This window comes from Coenobita brevimanus, chromosome 115 (assembly GCF_032717465.1).
Source record: "Coenobita brevimanus isolate Jiangsu-jjx chromosome 115, ASM3271746v2, whole genome shotgun sequence".
Lineage (NCBI taxonomy): Eukaryota > Metazoa > Arthropoda > Malacostraca > Decapoda > Coenobitidae > Coenobita > Coenobita brevimanus.
The window spans coordinates 10568946-10589011 of NC_137068.1; the positions used below are offsets into that span (position 1 = coordinate 10568946).

Here is a 20066-nt window from a genome sequence, read left to right on the forward strand (position 1 = left end):
TTGTTCGGGAGATGGCTGGTAGAGTTGAGCAGAAGGTGTTGCGATGGTTTGGGCATATGGAGAGAATGGATAATGAGCGATTGGTGAAAAAGATAACTAGATCTGATGTGAGAGGTGTAAGGCTGAGAGGAAGACCACGAATAGGATGGATGGACAGTGTGAAGAGAGCACTGGATGCGAGAGGGATGTCTGTTGAGCAAGGAAGAGTGGCTGTGCGTGACAGAAATAAATGGAGAGAAATTGTTAATGAATAAGTGATGACGCAGCCCTGAGGGGATATTCTCCCGCATTTGGTCTGATCAGCTAGTCAGGTCAGGTGCGGGTAAGGGGATGGGTCTGTTATGATGTGGCAGGGGTAAACCAGCTCTGCTGTCGGGCCCTGCTGCGGATGTCACAGATTGCGTTGCGCAGTTGACCCTTGTGCGGTGTGGTACGGTGAGGATCTGTCCGTTCTTCCCTTGGGGCTAAGATGCGAATGAATGTGTTTGAATGGATGAGTAAATGGGGAGTGTGTCGTCCTGTCTCGGCTACCTCCCTTTCCTTGGGGGAAGCAGCCTAGGTATATAGATAGATAGATTTTGCCAGGATTTTTCCGGTGAACAATATAGCTACTCTGGTGGTAACCTACATATAATAGTTTTACGAAGCCCCGCTCCGAGGATTTCTGTCAGGTGATCCAGATGTTGTGGTAATAACCTAAGTATCATAGTTTGACAAGCATTTTCTTTTTTGTATTCATATTAAAAAAAACCGTCTAGTATTGGCAGAATAAAAACCTCAGGCGCACCACCACATGGGAAAGAAGAGCATACCCAAGAGACTTATCCCCTTCAGACTGGTAACGTATTTTGATGTATTCCTGGTACCCCGCTGCGTCTTTGATCAGTATGACGTAGACTTTTGAACAGGGAAGGCTTAGATACAGCCTTTATTAATGTCTTTACTGCTACACTTCCTGTCTGTATTGACTAAACCTGTGAAAATACCAAGACATAAAATAAATGTACTATAGATGATGAGGTTGAAGTACACAACTCAGCCTTAAAACTGGTGCTGGACTTGTAGGGTTGCTTAGAAGAGTAGTGTTGATGTGACACACACACACACACACACACACACACACACACACACACACACACACACACACGTTGATCCGCACCATGTCCAACCACATTCTTCAAAAATAAAAATAAATAAATAAATAAAAAAGTAAAAGTGAGTGTGTGAAGCCATAACAAGTTCTGCCATTGGCCTTGAGCAGAATCGGGGAGAGAGGGAAAGCGGGCAAGTCCCTGAGAGAGAGAGAGAGGGGGGGGGGGGATCAAGCAAAAAAAAAATAATAATAATCTGTAAAAAATTCGAAAACAACGTGCGAATTTAGTCGTAAAAGGTGGTGTTGGGCGGTAAAGGGTTAAGGTGCACAGGTTAGCTTCCCTGACGAATGGGTCTTTAATAATCCTTTCCTGATTTTTTTTCCCCTCAGAAAGGGCGCGTCCTTGCTTGCTTTCGTGTGTGTGTGTGTGTGTGTGTGTGTGTGTGTGTGTGTGTGTGTGTGTACTACAGCTTTACACAGTGCTAGAGGCAGGGTCCCGAGGCTAGGCTACTGTGGTGCAGAACAGTTAAGGACAGAACGAACTACTCTGGTGGAGGCAAAAAACATGTGGAGAAAACAAAGAATTGAAGAGAGGGAAGAAATCGTGGAGAGAATACAAGTCTGGAGGAAGTTTTAAGAGGAGGGAATTGAAGGAGGAAGAGCAACGAGGAGGAGGAAAAAGAAAGAAGAGGATGTGGTTGGGATGGAAAAGGAATGGAAAAACGAGGAGCAAGGAGAAGAGGGAGAGGCAGAGACAGGAAAAAAAAGAGTAAAAGCATAGTGATAACACACACACACACACACACACACTCTCTCTCTCTCTCTCTCTCTCTCTCTCTCCCACATTTTCTCCCACTCTCCCTTCTCTGCCATAAATTCCCAGCATTCCCACATTCCCAGACACACAGATGCCATCCTCACTTCCTGTCATACGGGTTTAGTTTCTTCGCAATCCCACTGTTACGTTTTTCATTATATATTGTTCTACAATGTTGACATGCACATGGAAGCGATTACGGCGTCTGGCTGTAGATAGATGGATGATTAAGCTTTGTTATTATTACTATTATTATTATTATTACTATAATTATTATTATTATTATTATTATTATTTTAGCGGTATCTTTATTTGCTTGAAGAAGGCAGTAAGAGATCAAAGTGTTCAGAAATCGTTGCTGCCAAAGAAAGTTAAACAATAGTGAACCTTGATTAAGAATGACCTTCATTTCAATATGCCTGGATACACTGTGCTAGAGAAAGACAGACAGACAGAGAGAGAGACAGAGACAGACAGACACACAGACAGACAAACAGACAGAGACAGACAGAGAGACAGAGCCAGACAGAGAAAGAGAGAGAGAATTAAGTAGAAATTGGATACAGGAAATACGGGTATTGGTGGGAACGATTTGTGGAAGGGAATTTCTGTCGCAAATTAAATGAAGAGCAAAGCATTGGAGAAGGTAAATTGATTAATACCAGAGAGAAGGGGAGGGTCTGGTTAAAGTATAATTAGTTAATTCCAGAGTGGTTATTATGAGACGGTATTGCGGAAGTTTGTTTTAATTGGTACAAGTGTTTAATTCTTGTGTTATCTTTACGACAAGAGGTTCCCCCTTCCCCCTCGAAAAAAAAAATAATAATAATAATGAAATAAAAAATAAAAAATCATTAGCAAGAATGAAGTAGTTCTTAATCGGCAACATTGTTCCTGTGTCCACCGGGTTTTGACATAACTTTTAACATACCCGGTATTTCTTATGTCAGTCGTGCTCGTGAAATGAATGAAATATATAACTAATAATTCCGTATATCGATATGACATTATCTTTGATAGTATGCAGTATTTATGTGGCGTTACTCCTTTACTGTCCCATCAGTAGCTTAGGGGCCCGGTGCTAGGCCAGCCAGGCATTTAAGCCAAAAATGACCAGTCGCATATCCCTGAAAGGCATTATGTAATAATAAACCCGAACCTTCCCTTTGATGTAGCACTGTATCCACATCCAGTTGGAGTGGCTGAACCCACAAGACCACCATACGAGTATTTCAGTTTTAAGGATTTGCCAGGCCTGTGAAAACTCTTGAGCTTAATTACATCTGAATTCACTCTATAGTCTTGTTCTGAACTTGCCGTCCGGTTTAATTGGACAAAATTAGTGACTGTGAGATTAACCTCATTCCTTACAGTTTTGTGTAATAATGTTATTTTTCATCCGTCACGTGATTGTATTCATCTTAGAACAAGTGCTTGGTAGTGAAGATGTTTATGGCGGCTGTAGTGTAACCCCACCAGCTGGAAAAATACCTCCCAAACTGAACACAATATTTACACTGTAGTAACAGTTATTCCCTTCAGTCCCATGACGTATTTGTGTTTTATCCTTGGTACGTCCACAGAGTTTTGTTCAGATTAAGAGGCTTTTTGTACTGGAGGGATCAGATACGGCTTTCATTACCCCCTACACAGCGAAAAGTATCCCGCGAGATAAATATATTCATGAAGACACAACAAAAATATACCAAGAGGGTACATCACTGGATTACAGTTGTTAGGTAAATCTTCATGTCATAGTAATGATAAATTGTTTTTCTGTTCATTTTATTTACTGTATTATATGTTGTCTGTTAACCCTTACATGGTTAAAGCAAGTCTTGTATTCTGTTCATGCTCACGCCAGACGATCTTATTCATGGGAGAGTGAGTCTTAGCAGCAAGAGGGTGTTAGTTTTGTTTTGATCTTTTTGGTAGTTATTTTCAAGTGATTTTTCATCCATTCTGTTTGTTGGTACATTTCTTCAGTTATTTTTTTCTCCTTTGGTATCTCCTTCCATTACATATTTCCGCATCACCCCTCCTCTATTTTGTTCGCCATTCCATATCTGCCTCTGTTATTGGAATTCTTCACTCTCCTTTTCCATATCTTCTTGTCAGTCATTCACGCACACATGTTATACTTCATTTTTCATCACATTTATTCCCTCCCTTCCTCTCCATCCTTCTCCCTTTCACTCATTTTCACACCTTTTCTCATTTTTCCCCCTCCCTCTCGCTCTTCTGTCTCACTTCCCCCCCCCCTCGCTCTTCTGTCTTCCCCCCCCCCCTTTTTTTTTATCACAGTCTTTCTCATCCTCTCTCCGTCCAACTCGTTTATTAAGTTTCTCTTCAGCATTTATAGTCTTTAATTTTATTTTCCTCAGTCATCATATCCTCGTCTTTTCCATTATTCTTTTCATGTGTTTGTTTCCATTTTTTTGTTTTTTTGTTTTTGTTGTTTCATCCTTCCATAATCTTTAATTCCTATAGTATTCAATTTCTTATTTAATTCTGAATTTCTGCCTAAGCGTCTTTTTCATCCTCCCATCCTCTCTTTTATTTCGCTTTCTCTTTTTACTTCCTTGCTTTCCTCTGTCACACCACCACTTCTATATCTCTGCAATCTCTCTCTCTCTCTCTCTCTCTCTCTCTCTCTCTCTCTCTCTCTCAAAATACCACCGTTTTCCACATCAACAAACATGTTATTTTTATCTTGCCGGAAGGAATGGTCCGTAGAAGAAAATTTTTCTTATCTTTTAGTACATTTTCATATCTTCTGTACATTCTTTACCACTTCAGTATGATGATGCCTTTTTCCTTCTTGCACATTCTTACGCATCGTTTAATATTTTCTCTGACACCCTATTATCTGTACATTTTTCTCTCCATCTCCATCCATCTGTTCTCTCTCTCTCTTTCTCTCTCTCTCTCTCTCTCTCATCTGCATGTTCTTTCACCCCACCTCAAACCATCTACCTTTTCTCCTCTCCATCCATTTCCCCTCCTTCCTCATTTGCTCCCTCCTTCCTGTCGACTTACTCTTATTTTATATCTTCTTTCCCTTTTCTGTCATTTCCCTGTTCCCTTCCATGCCACTCCCTTCTTGTCCATTCTCCATTTCCCTTTGGTCTCCTTTTGTCTCCCTCCTCTTTCCCAAATCCTACTCTCTGTTTACACATTTCTACGTTCACTTTCATTACCTTCCTTTATCTCTTCTTGTCTCACCTCTGCCATTTATTTATCCGTAATCCTTCCCCGTTTTTCAGTTCTCTTTCCCTCACTTCATTATTTTTTTCCCCTTTAGTTTCCTTCCCTCCGTCTCTGCCTCAGTCTCTCCTCTCTCATTCCCTTTCTGTCATTACCCTTTGTTCTCACTCTTTCATCACTTTCCCAACACTTTAATTCTTCCTCCATCTTGCTCATCTTCTTTCCGTCTCACTCTTTGCCATCTTTTAATATCTTCCCCTCTGTCTCTTTCCTTTATCACCATTTTCTCCCTCACTCACACCACTTTCCCTCTCTTCTCCTGTTCCACTCTTCCATCCATTCTCACCATTCTATCCTCTTTCCATCTCATTTTTCTCCCTCCCTCCATTTTCCTAACCCATTCCTCTCACAAGTCTAAAAACGGCCACATCAAAGCCCAACCCAGCCCAGTGTTACTCAGGGAAAGGACTATATAGTTACCTGCCCAAACTTACCCAGGTGAGTACTAGGGTCCCTCCACGCCCTCAGGTAGGGGACCCGAATATTTATATTCCTTAAGAGGGTGGACATTTGGTCATTTTTTTTTTTTTCCCTTGAGTTTGGGGACCTTTTCTTCTTGTCAACTCACCTTTTTCTCATGACCTCTGCAGTTTCGTAAAGTTTTGCATTCATATCCTTCTAATTTTTCACTTCATACTTCGTACTGTGCTTTTGTGTACATTGTAATTCCTTTGGCATCTGTGTCACGGGGTTTTTAAAATAAAAACAATTTTTAAATGATAAGGTTCAATAATACTGAACAGCAGGAACAAAAATTGTCATGCTAAATCAAGCAATGATTACTTTACGCTGGCTTGCTTCTTCGCACGATTCTCTAAGAACGAGAATGTATAAACTTTCTCAACAGTACACAGCAGAGACTAATTACTCAATTGCTGTTTATTAGTACTGTTAGCCTCTGGAGAAAGTGACTTCACCCCTGACAATAAATAACTAATACTATTAATGATATCAGGTTCTTTGCTGATGCTTAACTCCTAGAAGGCACAACGGCTTTTAAGCTTAATACAACAAGACTGGCCTAAGTACCAGTTATGAATGGCAAAACGTTTATGCAAGCTAGGAACTATAAGGGAAATAAGCTTAATTGTGGAGAAATGAAACACGAGTTTACATTAAGCTCAAGAAAAAGAACTGTTATATTTATTGATTACAAAGAAATAAATTTAACGTTACACTTCAAATGAATTCAGATAAAGAGGTCGTACTCACTCACTCAAAAGCTAAATTCTTACGCCTAAAAAAACATGTGGCGCAGCCGGCCAGCATGTGAGGAAACAGCACACTTAACTAAACTCTTAAACCTAGGAAAATACAAAAAGGAAATACTGGTCAATGAATGTGGTGTATCACCAAGAAGGGTGGGAGCCTGGAGAACTGTAGTCTAGTGGAGTCTGGGTGCTAGCTGACCTCTCACTACTCTCAGTGCTGGAGCACAGAACCTCACTCCGTCACGACAGACACTTGACTGACTAACTCGTAGGAAAGAAAGGGAGCGCTATGGCCGCATTTTTTTAACGGTCGAGGCAGGCAGGGGCGAACAATAAAGAAACAATAATATCGCTCAGTAGAGCACTTAATGACGTGCATTAGATTGGTCACTTTTGAAACAGTGACGAATGTTTTGAAAAGTATACCACCGAAATGGAGAGAGAAATGGTTAACTGAGCGATACACGGTGAGTTGTCCACTAATAGTTCATGGTTTCTCACAAAAGGTAAATGTTGCGAATTTGATTCGTGACATTACGCCCCTACAAAATGAATTTTTTCCTTATGGGAAAAAAATTGTGGATATATATATATATATGTACACATCCTAACTCAGTCACACAAGATTCACACTGTGGTGTGTGTGCTATCCTGCTACAGGAGAAAATCACTATCGCCAGTGAGCGAAAAAACCTCGTATTTACGTTAATAGAGGCAAGCTTGAGGGAAAAAACTCCGTGACGATGGTGAAAATCCTGTACTCAGGTCAAACTGAGCAAAAGTTCGCTACATTTACACTGACAACTAATTGTTGTGTAGTGTGGTGTATGTAATACACAGTGTAGGTGTGACAGTTGTAGTGTAACTGTACCTACGTGTAAAATGACACAGTAATATTAATAATATGGCGACGACGAAGGCAGAGGAGAAGAGGCGGCAGCGTGTGGCAGATGATCAGCTGGCCCGCACAGCAAAACTGCTACATCCATTGCTGTACCTGCAGAATCAATTAAGGTGGAGCATCAAAAGTGTCAGTGAGACAAAAACTCTTATTACATTACAATTACTCTCTCTGTCAAGCAATCAGTACATGCTACGAAAGGTACGCTCTAGCTGAAAAATACGAGTGACAGCCTAAGCTTCGTACATTCGAGGTCGCCATTAATTTATTAGGTAGATTATTAACCAGGAAACGTAGTCCCTGGACACCGTTGTCTCGAGGACTCGTGTAGTTTACTGGTTAAACTTAACTCTACACTTACGATTAGTGTCGGCAGGTTGAGAATCCTTATGCAAACTCGGGCTCACGTAGCCTTGAACTGCACACAGGTCCTCAACCTGTGCCTGAACCTAGTGCCTATATTAATATCGGGGAGCTGAGAATCCTTGTGCAAACTCAGGCTCACGTAGCCTTGAGTCGCCTCTGCGGAGTTCTCTCTCGAACTTCCCCCTTAACCTACAGTACTTATATTAATATCGGGGAGCTGAGAATCCTTGTGCAAACTCGGGCTGACGTAGCCTCGAGTCGCCTCTGCAGAGTTCTATCTCGAACTTCCCCTATTAATATCGAGGAGCTGAGAATCCTTGTGCAAACTCGGGCTCACGTAGCTTCGAGTCGCCTCTGCGGAGTTCTCAAACTTCCCCCCTTAAACTAACATGTGTATAGTACAGGCCCTGGATATCCTGTGTCCTGTGGGGCCAACAAGTGAGACGTCAGGTTTACACTTTTGACTGGGAACCAGGCTGGTCCTTGGTTCACTCAAATCTCTGAGGACGCCTATCTTACAGAACCCAGCATAACAACAGTTGCTAGTTAGTAAGCAGTTAGTAGGTGAGACATCAGGTCTACACCCACATTACCACTACCCTGTCTCTCAACTGACTCAGAGATTACAGGTGTGGTTACAAACGGCACAGGAAGGACATGTCCCTGATTGGTGTTACATGGACACACATTGCAGGAACGCACAAAACTATCTATGTCTCGTCCCATCCCTGGCCAGAAAAAGTCAGCTCGGATACGGCCCTGGGTCTTCTTTTTGCCCATGTGACCTCCTGAGGCTGAACAATGACCCCATTGTAACACTGCTAGGCGGTACTTGGCGGGAACGACAAACTGCAGTCGAACCTCGCCCTCGGGTGTTCGTGACTCACGGTAGAGCCGTCCTTGTTTACAAAGGAACTTGGCTCGACCTCCCCGTGAATACTTAATCACTCGACCCTTTTGTTTGTTCCGCACGGCAGCAAGTGTCGGGTCAGAATGTTGTTCTTGAACAACAAGTTGGCTACACATCAGATCTTGCGGCGATTCAGTGGTCACTGGGGTGACACAGTCTGGAGCCTCAGCCATGGCTCGTGTTACCGCAGCAGAAGTCTGAGTAGCATCATCATCGGTGCAACTATCCTTGACTCCAGATATGTTGCCTATTATTAGGTCAAATAAGGGTTCTGGCATGACAACTGCAAGTGTTGTACCAGTATAAAATGGAGATGCCACCTGGATACATGCCTCAGGGAACAATCTCACTGATCCATCAATAAGGTTTGCATGGATCTGTCAACCTGTGTACTGCTCAGGCCGAACTAAACTCTGCTTAACAGAGCAACCTGAGGATCCTTTATCTCTCAGGACCTTCACAGGGATGGCTCCCACAAACCCTGGCTGAACAAGGAAGGTACTATCACCTGTGGGAGGGCCTGTGAAGGAAGCAGCTAGCCACTCATGAGGCTGCTGAATTGATGCGGAAAACATGGTACCCTGAGAATTTGATACTTGAGGGGTCGTACTCACTGCCTGTGGAGATGGAACATTGGCCATCTGTGGAGGGGGGTTCACTGTCACTGTGGGACTAGTGAACTGTGGGGGAGTACCCGTACTGGTAGGGACGTGACCACCGTGCTGCTGCTGAGGAATGAAGGCTGCGTTCGCTTCCTGCCTCTTTTGAGCTGGTGGTGAAAAAGTTTGTCCTGACGGTCGGTTGCGTGGCTGATACTGCTGCTGGTTAGGGTACCTGTTGTACCTCTTCCACTCAGGTTTCTGAGTGTTTTGCCCCTGGTCCTTCCGCGGTTTGCTTGGACCTTGGCCATTACTCTGAGAACGGCCTTGGTGCTGGGATTCAGTCTGAGACGGTTTCCCAGATTTATCAGCTTTACTGTTCTAGGTATGCTGCTTGCGAGTTTGATACCCGTATGCAGTAGAATATGCATCAGCCTTTTCTGCCATTTGGCTGGCATCTTTCACCTGGCAGATCTTAAGCTGTGCTATGAGCTCAGCAGGCCATGATCTCTCTAGCTGTGTACGCAGCATAAGGTCATTTATCCCCTCACGTGTGGAAGGAGTTTCATCTTTCTCCATCCACTCATTTAAGTAAGCTGCGAGACGATCAAGGAACTGAACAGCTGTCTCCTTGTCTTGGAGACGAGCTCGCATGAACTGAACTTTGGCGTCGTCTACTGTGAGACCATACGCCTTAATGAGTGCAGCTTTCATCATCTCATACGTGAGATTGTCTCCACGAATTCTGTGGAGAATATCGAGGGCAAGGCCCTCAAATAAACTAAGAAATTGGAGCCGCTTAGCTGCCTCATCCAGTTGATACATGTCTGCCATGTCCTCAAAACGAGCTATGTACGGCTCGATTCGCTCGCCTTCCTTGTATGAAGGAAGCTTGATGCGTGGGGTCGCCAGGACATATTCAGGGAGAACGCTCGTGGAGCTTGGACCAACTGCACCAGATGTGTTTGAAGCCAAGGAATCTCGCTTGAGCGTCAGCATTTCATATTCGTGTTTTTCACGTGCTTCTCGCTCGCCACGTTCGTGCTCTCGTTCTCTCTCGCGTTGTTGTAACTCGTATTGACGTTCTCTCTCTCGTTCCTCACGCTGTTCTCGCTCATGTTCTAACTCGAGTTCATGTTGTTTTTGTTCGTGTTTGCGCTCCTTTTCGCGTTCCTCACGCTGTTCTCGCTCGTATTCGCGCTGTTCTCGCTCGTGTTCGCGTTGGATTCTGCGCTCTTCACAAGCATGTTTCTCACGTTCTTTGCTCGTAATTAAACCGTGAGAGGACGTAGGTTTGAATTTTTTCTGGGTCAGTGAGGCCGATATCTTTCGCATCCTGTACATAGACACTGGCTGCCATGATGCTAGCTCAATCTAAATAACTAGCGACTCAGTACTGACTGTTACTTCGCAAACGAATGCTAATAAACACAAGTAAAGAATACAGACACAAGCTAGTGGTGACCAGTCTTATCTAGTTAACTGGAAAAGAATAAAGCAAAAATGCAAATGACTGGGAAGACTCAATAATTAACACAAGGGGTACGGCGACTTCCCAGGAGCGAATAAAATCGTCTGGCGTTACCAAGAATAAAGTACTAAATAGAGTTAAGTACTCTGTGGATTAATAAAGCAGAAATTCACTTGCTAAACTAACGGTAAACACCAGTAAGCTTGTGCCTATAAACTTAAATGATAAATATCTAAATATGAACGAGTGAGTATTATCTCGTGAATAGCTTTAGAGCTAGGAGTTAATATCCTGGAATGAGGTCGCCAATTGTCACGGGGTTTTTAAAATAAATGCAATTATTAAGTGATAATGTTTAATAATACTGAACAGCAGGAACAAAAATTGTCTTGCTAAATCAAGGAATGATTACTTTACGCTGGCTTGCTTCGCACGAGTCTCTAAGAACGAGAATTTATAAACTTTCTCAACAGTACACAGCAGAGACTAATTACTCAATTGCTGTTTATTAGTACTGTTAGCCTCTGGAGAAAGTGACTTCACCTCTGACAATAAATAACTAATACTATTAATGATATCAGGTTCTTGCTGATGCTTAACTCCAAGGAGGCACAATGGATTTTAAGCTTAATACAACAAGACTGGCCTAAGTACCAGTTATGAATGGCAAAACGTTTATTCAAGCTAGGAGCTATAAGGGAAATAAGCTTAATTGTGGAGAAATGAAACATGAGTTTACATTACATTAAGCTCAAGAAAAAGAACTGTTAAATTTATTGATTACAAAGAAATAAATTTAACGTTACACTTCAAATGAATTCAAATAAAGAGATCGTACTCACTCACTCACTCAAAAGCTAAATTCTTACGCCTAAAAAAACAACATGTGGCGCAGCCGGCCAGCATGTGAGGAAACAGCACACTTAACTAAACTCTTAAACCTAGGAAAATACAAAAAGGAAATACTGGTCAATGAATGTGGTGTATCATCAAGAAGGGTGGGAGCCTGGAGAACTGTAGTCTAGTGGAGTCTGTGTGCTAGCTGACCTCTCACTACTCTCACTGCTGGAGCACAGAACCTCACTCCGTCACGACAGACACTTGACTGACTAACTCGTGGGAAAGAAAGGGAGCGCTATGGCCGCATTTTTTTAACGGTCGAGGCAGGCAGGGGCGAACAATAAAGAAACAATAATATCGCTCAGTAGAGCACTTAATGAAGTGCATTAGATTGGTCACTTTTGAAACAGTGACGAATGTTTTGAAAAGTATACCACCGAAATGGAGAGAGAAATGGTTAACTGAGCGATACACGCTGAATTTTCCACTAATAGTTCGTGGTTCCTCACAAAAGGAAAATGTCGCGAATTTGATTCGTGACAATCTGTTTTTTAATTTATTTTAGTTTCCTGTCCTTTTCCTTCGTTAATTTCTCGCTATTTTAATTTTCGAATATTTCAGTTTTTAAATTTCGTATCATTGTTCTTTGTCATCTGTCTGTGTACACACACACACACACACACACACACTGAATTTTCTTCCCTCATTTGTATCTTACCTCACTGAATTTCCATTTTTACTAACTACGCGTTTTCACCTTACGATGGAGATTGTATTGAACCCGAGGGAAAATGTGTGATGCATTGACGAGGCATTCTCTCTCTCTCCTACCTACCTACCTACCTATCTCTGCCAGCTTATCCATTTACCTGTCTACCTATCCGATCATCCCTCCGTGTCAGCGCCTAGAGGTAAACACAGATGAAGGTCGTGGGTGTGACTATTTGCAAAGCAATTACCGAGGCCTTGTTGGCACACCTGGTTACCTGTATGAGAGAGAGAGAGAGAGAGAGAGAGAGATTTATGAAGTAATTTATGAAGCTATTACCGTTAAATAAATGGCTTTTACATATTATCCAACCTGACCCAAGTGCGTTTATTTTCAGTTGGCCACTATATTTACCAAAGCATTTTACACTGTTAGTGGTTGGTGGGGGCGCTTACCATCCACTCACTCGATGTAGTGCTGGTGTCGGGTGTCTGCCCTTTCCTGTCTTCCATCCTTCTTTCCTTCCATCCCCTTCTGTCTTTCTTTCCTTCATTCTTTCCTTGTCCTCCTACCTACGGGTGACTTTACACTCCCTCTTCTGTCTTTCTTTCCTGCATTCTTTCTTCTTCCTTCTGCTTACGGGTGACTTTACACCCCCTCTTCTGTCTTTCTTTCCTGCATTCTTTCCTCTTCCTTCTGCCTACGGGTGACTTTACACTCCCTCTTCTGTCTTTCTTTCCTGCATTCTTTCCTCTTCCTTCTGCCTACGGGTGACTTTACACTCCCTCTTCTGTCTTTCTTTCCTGCATTCTTTCCTCTTCCTTCTGCCTACGGGTGACTTTACACTCCCTCTTCTGTCTTTCTTTCCTGCATTCTTTCCTCTTCCTTCTGCCTGTGGATGACTCTACACTAAGTGACAAGCCAAATGGTTTCCTGTACACCAGGAAACCATTTACTATGCTGGGTGGTAACCATATAACCAAATTTATGCGCCTGGTGGTTTAGTGGATAATTATTGCGCTCTAATCGGATCGAGCCGGATAAGGTTTATATCCAAGGGATGGTTGGGGTTGATTGGTCACGTAATGCCACTCAAGGATGAGTGAGGCTGGTCACTCATCATAAATGTCAAGACCAACATGCCTAGCCCCGGGCTCCTACGCTCTTCATGGGGCTGTGTAGGATTGGATGATGGATGGATGGATTTTACCCTGTGACATCTGGCAGGAAACAATTGCATACCTAATATTGAGTTCTAGTAAAGCCAGGATAATTTGATTCATAGCTTTGAGTAGTTTGTTATCTTTTTAAATTGATACTTTATTTTTATTTTTTATTTTTTTTTACTAAATACATACTCTGGTTAGTCTGCATAATTCAAATTCTGAATATATGCTGTGCCAAGGAAGTCACTGCAGGAGTCAGTCAAAATTTTAGTTTGTATAATTTACTTTAGGTTGGGTTGGGTATAATGCGCTGTTGTATTACATAATTATAGCTGGAGAATACATAGTACAGTGTAATTTAACAGCAGACACCAAACACTTGCGTGGGTAAAATTCAATTCTTTTTGGTAATCATTATAGTTGGAGAATACTTAGTACAGTGTAATTTAACAGCAGACACCAAACACTTGTGTAGGTAAAATTCAATTCTTTTTGGTAGTCATGGATTATTTTGAGCCATAGGTTTGTTTAGGTATTCTTGTTGGACTGACCATTGGAATATATAGATCCTGAATGGTTAGGTTGGAATTCCTGTTAGAGTTCATTATATAACTGCTTTTAATGGTGTAATTTGGAACAAAGTAGGCTGTGTAAATTAAGTAATATTAGTTACGATTAATGTGGGAAAAATGTTGTTAGTGTATTGTTCTCAAAATTTGTGCAGTTTAATTCAGGTAAAGTTGAAGGTATAATAGACTGGAGTATATTACAAAACTTGCAGCACTGCATAGAAATGTATAAATGATTGTTAGCAGTGAACTACTGCATTGATAACTCTTTCATTGTCCTTTTAACCTTGCTGCAACATATCTTAGTTACGTCAGTCAGTTATGGAGTAGACTGTAGCACCAGTCGAGCAGGGCAGTATTCCCGAGGTGGATGGAAAGCTGATGACAGGGAGTGCTGGAGCTCCCGTTTCATCAGCCCTCAGGACTAGTTCCTGACCATCCCCCTTTGCTGAACTTTTTCAGTGTCTCAGTTACACAGAGAGTAGGCCAGCATGCTCTCCAGTACAAATTTCTCTATCTATCTTCACCAAACTACATGCACAGTACACACTACACTTCCTATTCAAAATTTACCAAAATGGCGTCAATTCACCTAGCCTCGGAGTCCCCAGGGGGGGGGGACCATAAATGCCCCCGCCATCTGCCCCTCTCCCGGTGACGACTCGAGGTGCCTGGAACCACTGTCTGACTCTCTTCTTCTTCATTTCTGCAACATTCGCGGCCTTTCATCTAACTTTCGCTCTGTTGAGCACCACCTCTCCTCCTCTAAACCTCACCTTCTTTTTCTAACGGAGACTCAGCTGTCTGAGGCAACTGACAGCAAACCCTTTTCTGTATCCTCCTACTTTCTCTTATACTCATTTCAAAGCCAAAGGTGGCTGTTGTGTATACATACGCAACGACTTATCTTGCTCTCGTGTTCCTGAACTTGATTCTTCTGAATTCTCCACTCTCTGGCTTCGGCTTTCCTGTCATTCTCTGACTAAATATATCTGTGCTGTTTACTTATCCCCTAATTCTACTGACTATCAAAAATTCTTCGACTATCTTACTTCTACGATGGAACACATTCTGTCCATTTCTCCTTTCTCTGAAATCTCCATTCTTGGAGATTTCAATGTTCACCACCACCTTTGGCTCTCCTCTCCTTTCACGGATCCACCTGGTGAACAAGCCTACATCTTTTCTATCCTTAATGACCTAGAGCAGCTTGTACAGCACCCTACCCGTATCCCTGACCGCCTTGGAGAGAGCTCCAACATACTTGACCTCTTCCTCACAACTAATCCTTCAGCTTACTCTGTTAATCTTTTCTCTCCGTTGGGCTCCTCCGATCACAACCTTATTACCATAACCTGTCCTATCGCTCCAGTACGGCCTGCGGACCCTCCAGGGAAACGTCGTCTCTGGCATTTTGGAGCTGCGGACTGGGAGGCCCTCAGGCAGTACTTCTTTGATTTTCCCTGGAATGATTATTGCTTCCATGGCCGTGAGCCATCTGAGTGTGCCTTGCGCATTACGGAGGTTATTCTCTCGGGCATGGAAGCATACATTCCTTTCTCATATCCTTTGACTGACGCAAGAAAGCCTTGGTTTAATCACGCTTGTTCTAATGCTGTCCGCAACAAGGAGAAGGCCTACAAAAGGTACCGGAGCCAACCCACCCCTGAATCACATAATCTTTACGTTTCTGCCCGGAATCGTGCTAAGTCTGTTCTTCGCTCTACTAAAAATAATTTCATCCATACTAAATGCTCTCAACTCTCCAACTCGAATTCTTCCCGCTCCTTCTGGCACCTTGCCAAAAATCTTTCTAACAACTTTACCTCATCATCCTTCCCTCCTCTTTTCTACTCTGATGGTTCTGTAGCTATTTCTTCTACTGATAAAGCAGATCTCTTTGCACAGACTTTCTCCTCCAATTCCACCTTAGACGATTCCGGTGCTGTTCCTCCATCACTTCCCCCTCTGACTTCCTCATGGCTGACATTAAAATTTCTTCAGTTGATGTATTTTCTGCCATTACTGGCCTCAGTACTAACAAGGCATATGGGCCTGATGGGGTCCCTCCTGTTGTTCTCAAAAACTGTGCTTCTGTGCTTACACCCTGCCTAGGCAAACTATTTCGCCTTTGTCTGTCAACTTGTACCTTTCCTTCTTGCTGGAAGTTTGCTCTCATTCAGCCAGTCCCAAAGAAGGGTGACCACTCCCAACCCTCCAACTATCGTCCAATTGCTTTAACGTCCTGTATTTCAAAAGTTTTCGAGTCAATTCTTAATAAAAAATTTTAAGGCATCTTTCCTATCACAACCTTCTTTCCGATCGTCAGTATGGGTTCCGTCAGGGACGCTCCACTGGCGATCTTCTCACCTACCTTTCAGACTCCTGGTCATCCTCCTTTCGGGACTTTGGCGAAAGCTTTGCCATTGCACTTGACATCTCAAAGGCTTTCGATCGAGTCTGGCATAAATCTTTAATTTCCAGACTGCCCTCCTACGGTTTCTATCCTTCTATCTGTACCTTCATCGCTAGCTTCCTTTCTGGTCGTTCTATAGCTGCTGTCGTAGACGGCCATCGTTCTTCTCCTAGATCTATCAACAGTGGTGTTCCTCAGGGCTCTGTCCTATCACCAACTCTCTTCCTTTTATTCATCAATGATCTTCTAAGCTGTACATCTAACCCTATCCACTCATACGTTGATGACTCCACCCTTCACCTTTCCATTCGGTTCCCGCAACGTCCATCTCAACAGTTACTTCAACAAACAAGGGATGAGGCTATGGCACACCTAATGTCTGACTTGGCTCATATCTCTGACTGGGGTAAAAATAATATGGTTGTCTTTAATGCTTCTAAGACTCAGTTCTTACACCTATCAACCCGACAAAATCTTCCACAGGTATACCCACTAATGTTTAATAATATTCAGATTAATCCTGCATCATCCTTGAACATGCTTGGGGTTTCATTTACTCGGGACTTATCTTGGAAAGATCATATTGCATCTCTTGTAAAATCTGCTTCCAAGAGATTGGGTGTGCTAAGCCGACTCCGCTCTTTCTTTACCCCTGCACAATTGTTGACTCTATACAGGGTTTTATCCGCCCCTGTGTGGAGTACAACTCTCATGTGTGGGGAGGCTCCCCACATACAGCTCTTCTCAATAGGGTGGAGTCAAAGGCTTTTCGTCTCATTAACTCTCCTCCTCTTACTGACTCCCTTCAACCTCTGTCTCTTCGCCGCACTGTTGCATCTTTATCTCTTTTCTATCGCTACTTTAATGGTCACTGCTTCTCTGAACTGTCTGCTTGCATTCCTCCACCTCTACGACGGGCGCGTAGCACCCGTCTGGCAGCAAACTCTCATCCCTTTTCTGTCCAACTCTCTAATGCAAGAGTTAACCGTTACTCCCAGTCTTTCATTCATGCAACAGGTCAGCTCTGGAACTGTCTCCCTCTGTCTGTATTTCCTCCTGCCTATGATCTCCAGTCTTTCAAACGCAGTGTGTCCAGGCATCTCAAAATGATCGGATCTTGAATTTGGCTCTCTATTGTATTTTGTTTTTCTCTTGGAGGGAACTGTTACTGCGGGCTCATGGCCTTTGGTTCCTTCTTCCTCGCATAAAAAAAAAAAAAAAAAAATCAGAAAATTGGATTTGCACTTGCAGGAAGAACAAACACAGTAAGATTTGGAAATATGCTTTCCCTGCCCTCCCTACAAACACAAATAGTCACAAGCTCGTCAAAATATGCTAAATAAAGTGTACCATGCATTGGTTTAAACTACATGACAAATATGACAAATCAAAATGGATAAATCGAGACTGAAAAGGTTTATCGTACTTACTGTATTGTCGTACTTCGAGAAATGATGCTACGATTAGCATGTTTATGAAAATACTGTAACTAGTATCACAGTATACTTAAATGTACATGTCCTTATACCAGTGGAGGGATAAAAAAAATGAATTTCACATGTGGACGAAGGAAATAGTCTAATAATGAAGGTAAGTCAACATTAGTCAGTATTAAAGTTTCAAAGTATTTTCGTTGGCATAGGAAGATTTTCTTAGTAGCTCTTCCTTAGCGATCTGTTTTGCATATTGCACCTTGATATTGTATTATATTCTCAGTATATCGTTTTAGTATAGATATAGAATAAATTTAAGCCAACATTTGTACGTATTAGCGTCGGCTTGCAAGATTTGCAGCCGTATTCTAAGTGGCATAGGAGGTTTGGCTTCACATCTTCCTTAGCGATCTGTTTTGCATTTTACACCTTGATATTTTCTTGTATACTCTGGCTTTCGTTTTAATATTGATACAGTGTGCATTAGTCACATATAAGAGGATATTACGTGTGAATAGTGTAGGTTTCCTGGGACATTTAACTGACACTGACGTCAACAAAATTAATTTAAATGGCGACGGTGGAGTGAGTGAGTCCGTTCACGCAAGGTGGGTGAGGAAGTCGGAGCGGCGTAGCAGTGGCGGACGTACGAGTAAGATGCTCAGAGTAGACTGGGTCTGTTTATGTAACTATAGTCTGATGTCGCAGCCTGTCAGGGGAAGCCTTTACTAATAGGACATCACCTTGTATAGGTACATCTGTCGCCTCACGTCACATCCTGTGAGGCGACTGACGTTGGAGATAAAAATGACCTGTAGTACTTACCCACAGCCGTGCACAAGGCACGACCACTCACATCAAACCACCTCCCACTCACAGACTTGTATTCGGAGCGGCTTCGGAGACTTCGAAACAGTTCTTCTATAGTGATAATTACTGCACATTTAATCGTAATATCCTCTTGTATTTGATGCTGATTATACAGATACTGAAACGATATAAATAACAGTAGTAAGATGCATTAGACAAACTATAGGGTTTGGTAGGAAAGCTGGCACACCACCTAAACTGTGGACTACGGCCTCACGCAGCACCACCAGCCTCTTACAACTTCCCTGGTCTGTTAAGCTTTTTTTCTTTTTTTTTTTTTTTTTTTTTTTTGTTCCCACCATCTTACCCAAAATTTCTTCCATACTTTTCGTTTCACTTCGCCATTTCATTTCCCTAGTCATCAACGCCCCGTCTCTTCTCACAGACCCACCACCACCACACTCCTGGTCGGAATCCCTACAAGGATTTCCTACTGCAAAATAAATCCCTGCTGATACACCGAACAGAAACATAAACCACAGTGAAGGGGAAGATGAAGTTTGTACTTACAGGTAAGCTAATTTACCTTTTCAGTTTTACGTCTTTCCTGTTGTATTGTTACTACCTATACCAGTTTTATATAGCTTAAGCATACCGGTAAATGTTAAGGCTTCTCGCGATAGATAGATATGGATGGATAGATAGATACGTTTATACATACATAACAGTTCCAGTAAATTTAATAAGTTCATACATGATTTTAAGCCCCTCAGTCCAGTGTGGGAGATTTTATGTAATACTTGCTATTTCGAAGTCATTTTTTAAATTAGACTTGGCATTGTAGGAGTGTGCATCATTGTTCATTAACCCGTCCACAACTACAGATGTTTTCCAGTGTGCATAAAATGGCGTCATGGTGACCTGATCAAAATAACACCGGGTTGAAAGAATTAAACCTTGAATGTATGAGTGATGAGCACACCACCTGGTTTTTACACACCATAATTACCCACCACACTTTATTAATAGTGTTGTGAACCAGTCATAACACTCCACGCCACTTTCACATCCTTCATATTCCTGTTGGCCGTATAAAGTCTTAAGAAGGAGTATTTACGTGAAAGGGCAAAACAAAACAAAGAAAATGGAATGAAATAGGAAGGGACTAACGTAAAATCTAATGGGGAACGAAAAAACAGAAAGGCGTCAAAAAAAAAAAAAAAAACTAGAAAATATATGGAACAGTTATTAAGACTAAGGTGAGATTTAATGGAGGCCGACGAAGACAAATGGGTGATGTGAGAGAGAAGGTCCAAGGAGAGAAGGTCTGTCCAGCCCGGGCGAGAATTCAACCTGGTTGGCGCATGACGTCACGTGGGAGACAGCTACTCACTCCACTCACTCAGTCACTTAGTTTCCCTAGGCCGCAATGGTGGAGAGCTCGGTGTTCCCATATATTTATCTCATACTAGGACAGTTATCAGAAAG

At 42.4% G+C, this 20066-nt stretch overlaps 1 protein-coding gene across 1 annotated transcript in view; it reads right to left on the reverse strand.

Moving 5' to 3' along the window:
• Positions 1 to 20066, reverse strand: part of LOC145418629 (uncharacterized) — an 85755-nt gene that overhangs the window by 3715 nt on the left and 61974 nt on the right. Inside the window, exon 6 of the mRNA XM_080286993.1 lies at positions 8045 to 8078. Within this exon, the coding sequence (XP_080143119.1) occupies positions 8045 to 8078 (34 nt within the window). The remainder of the gene's footprint in view (positions 1 to 8044; positions 8079 to 20066) is intronic.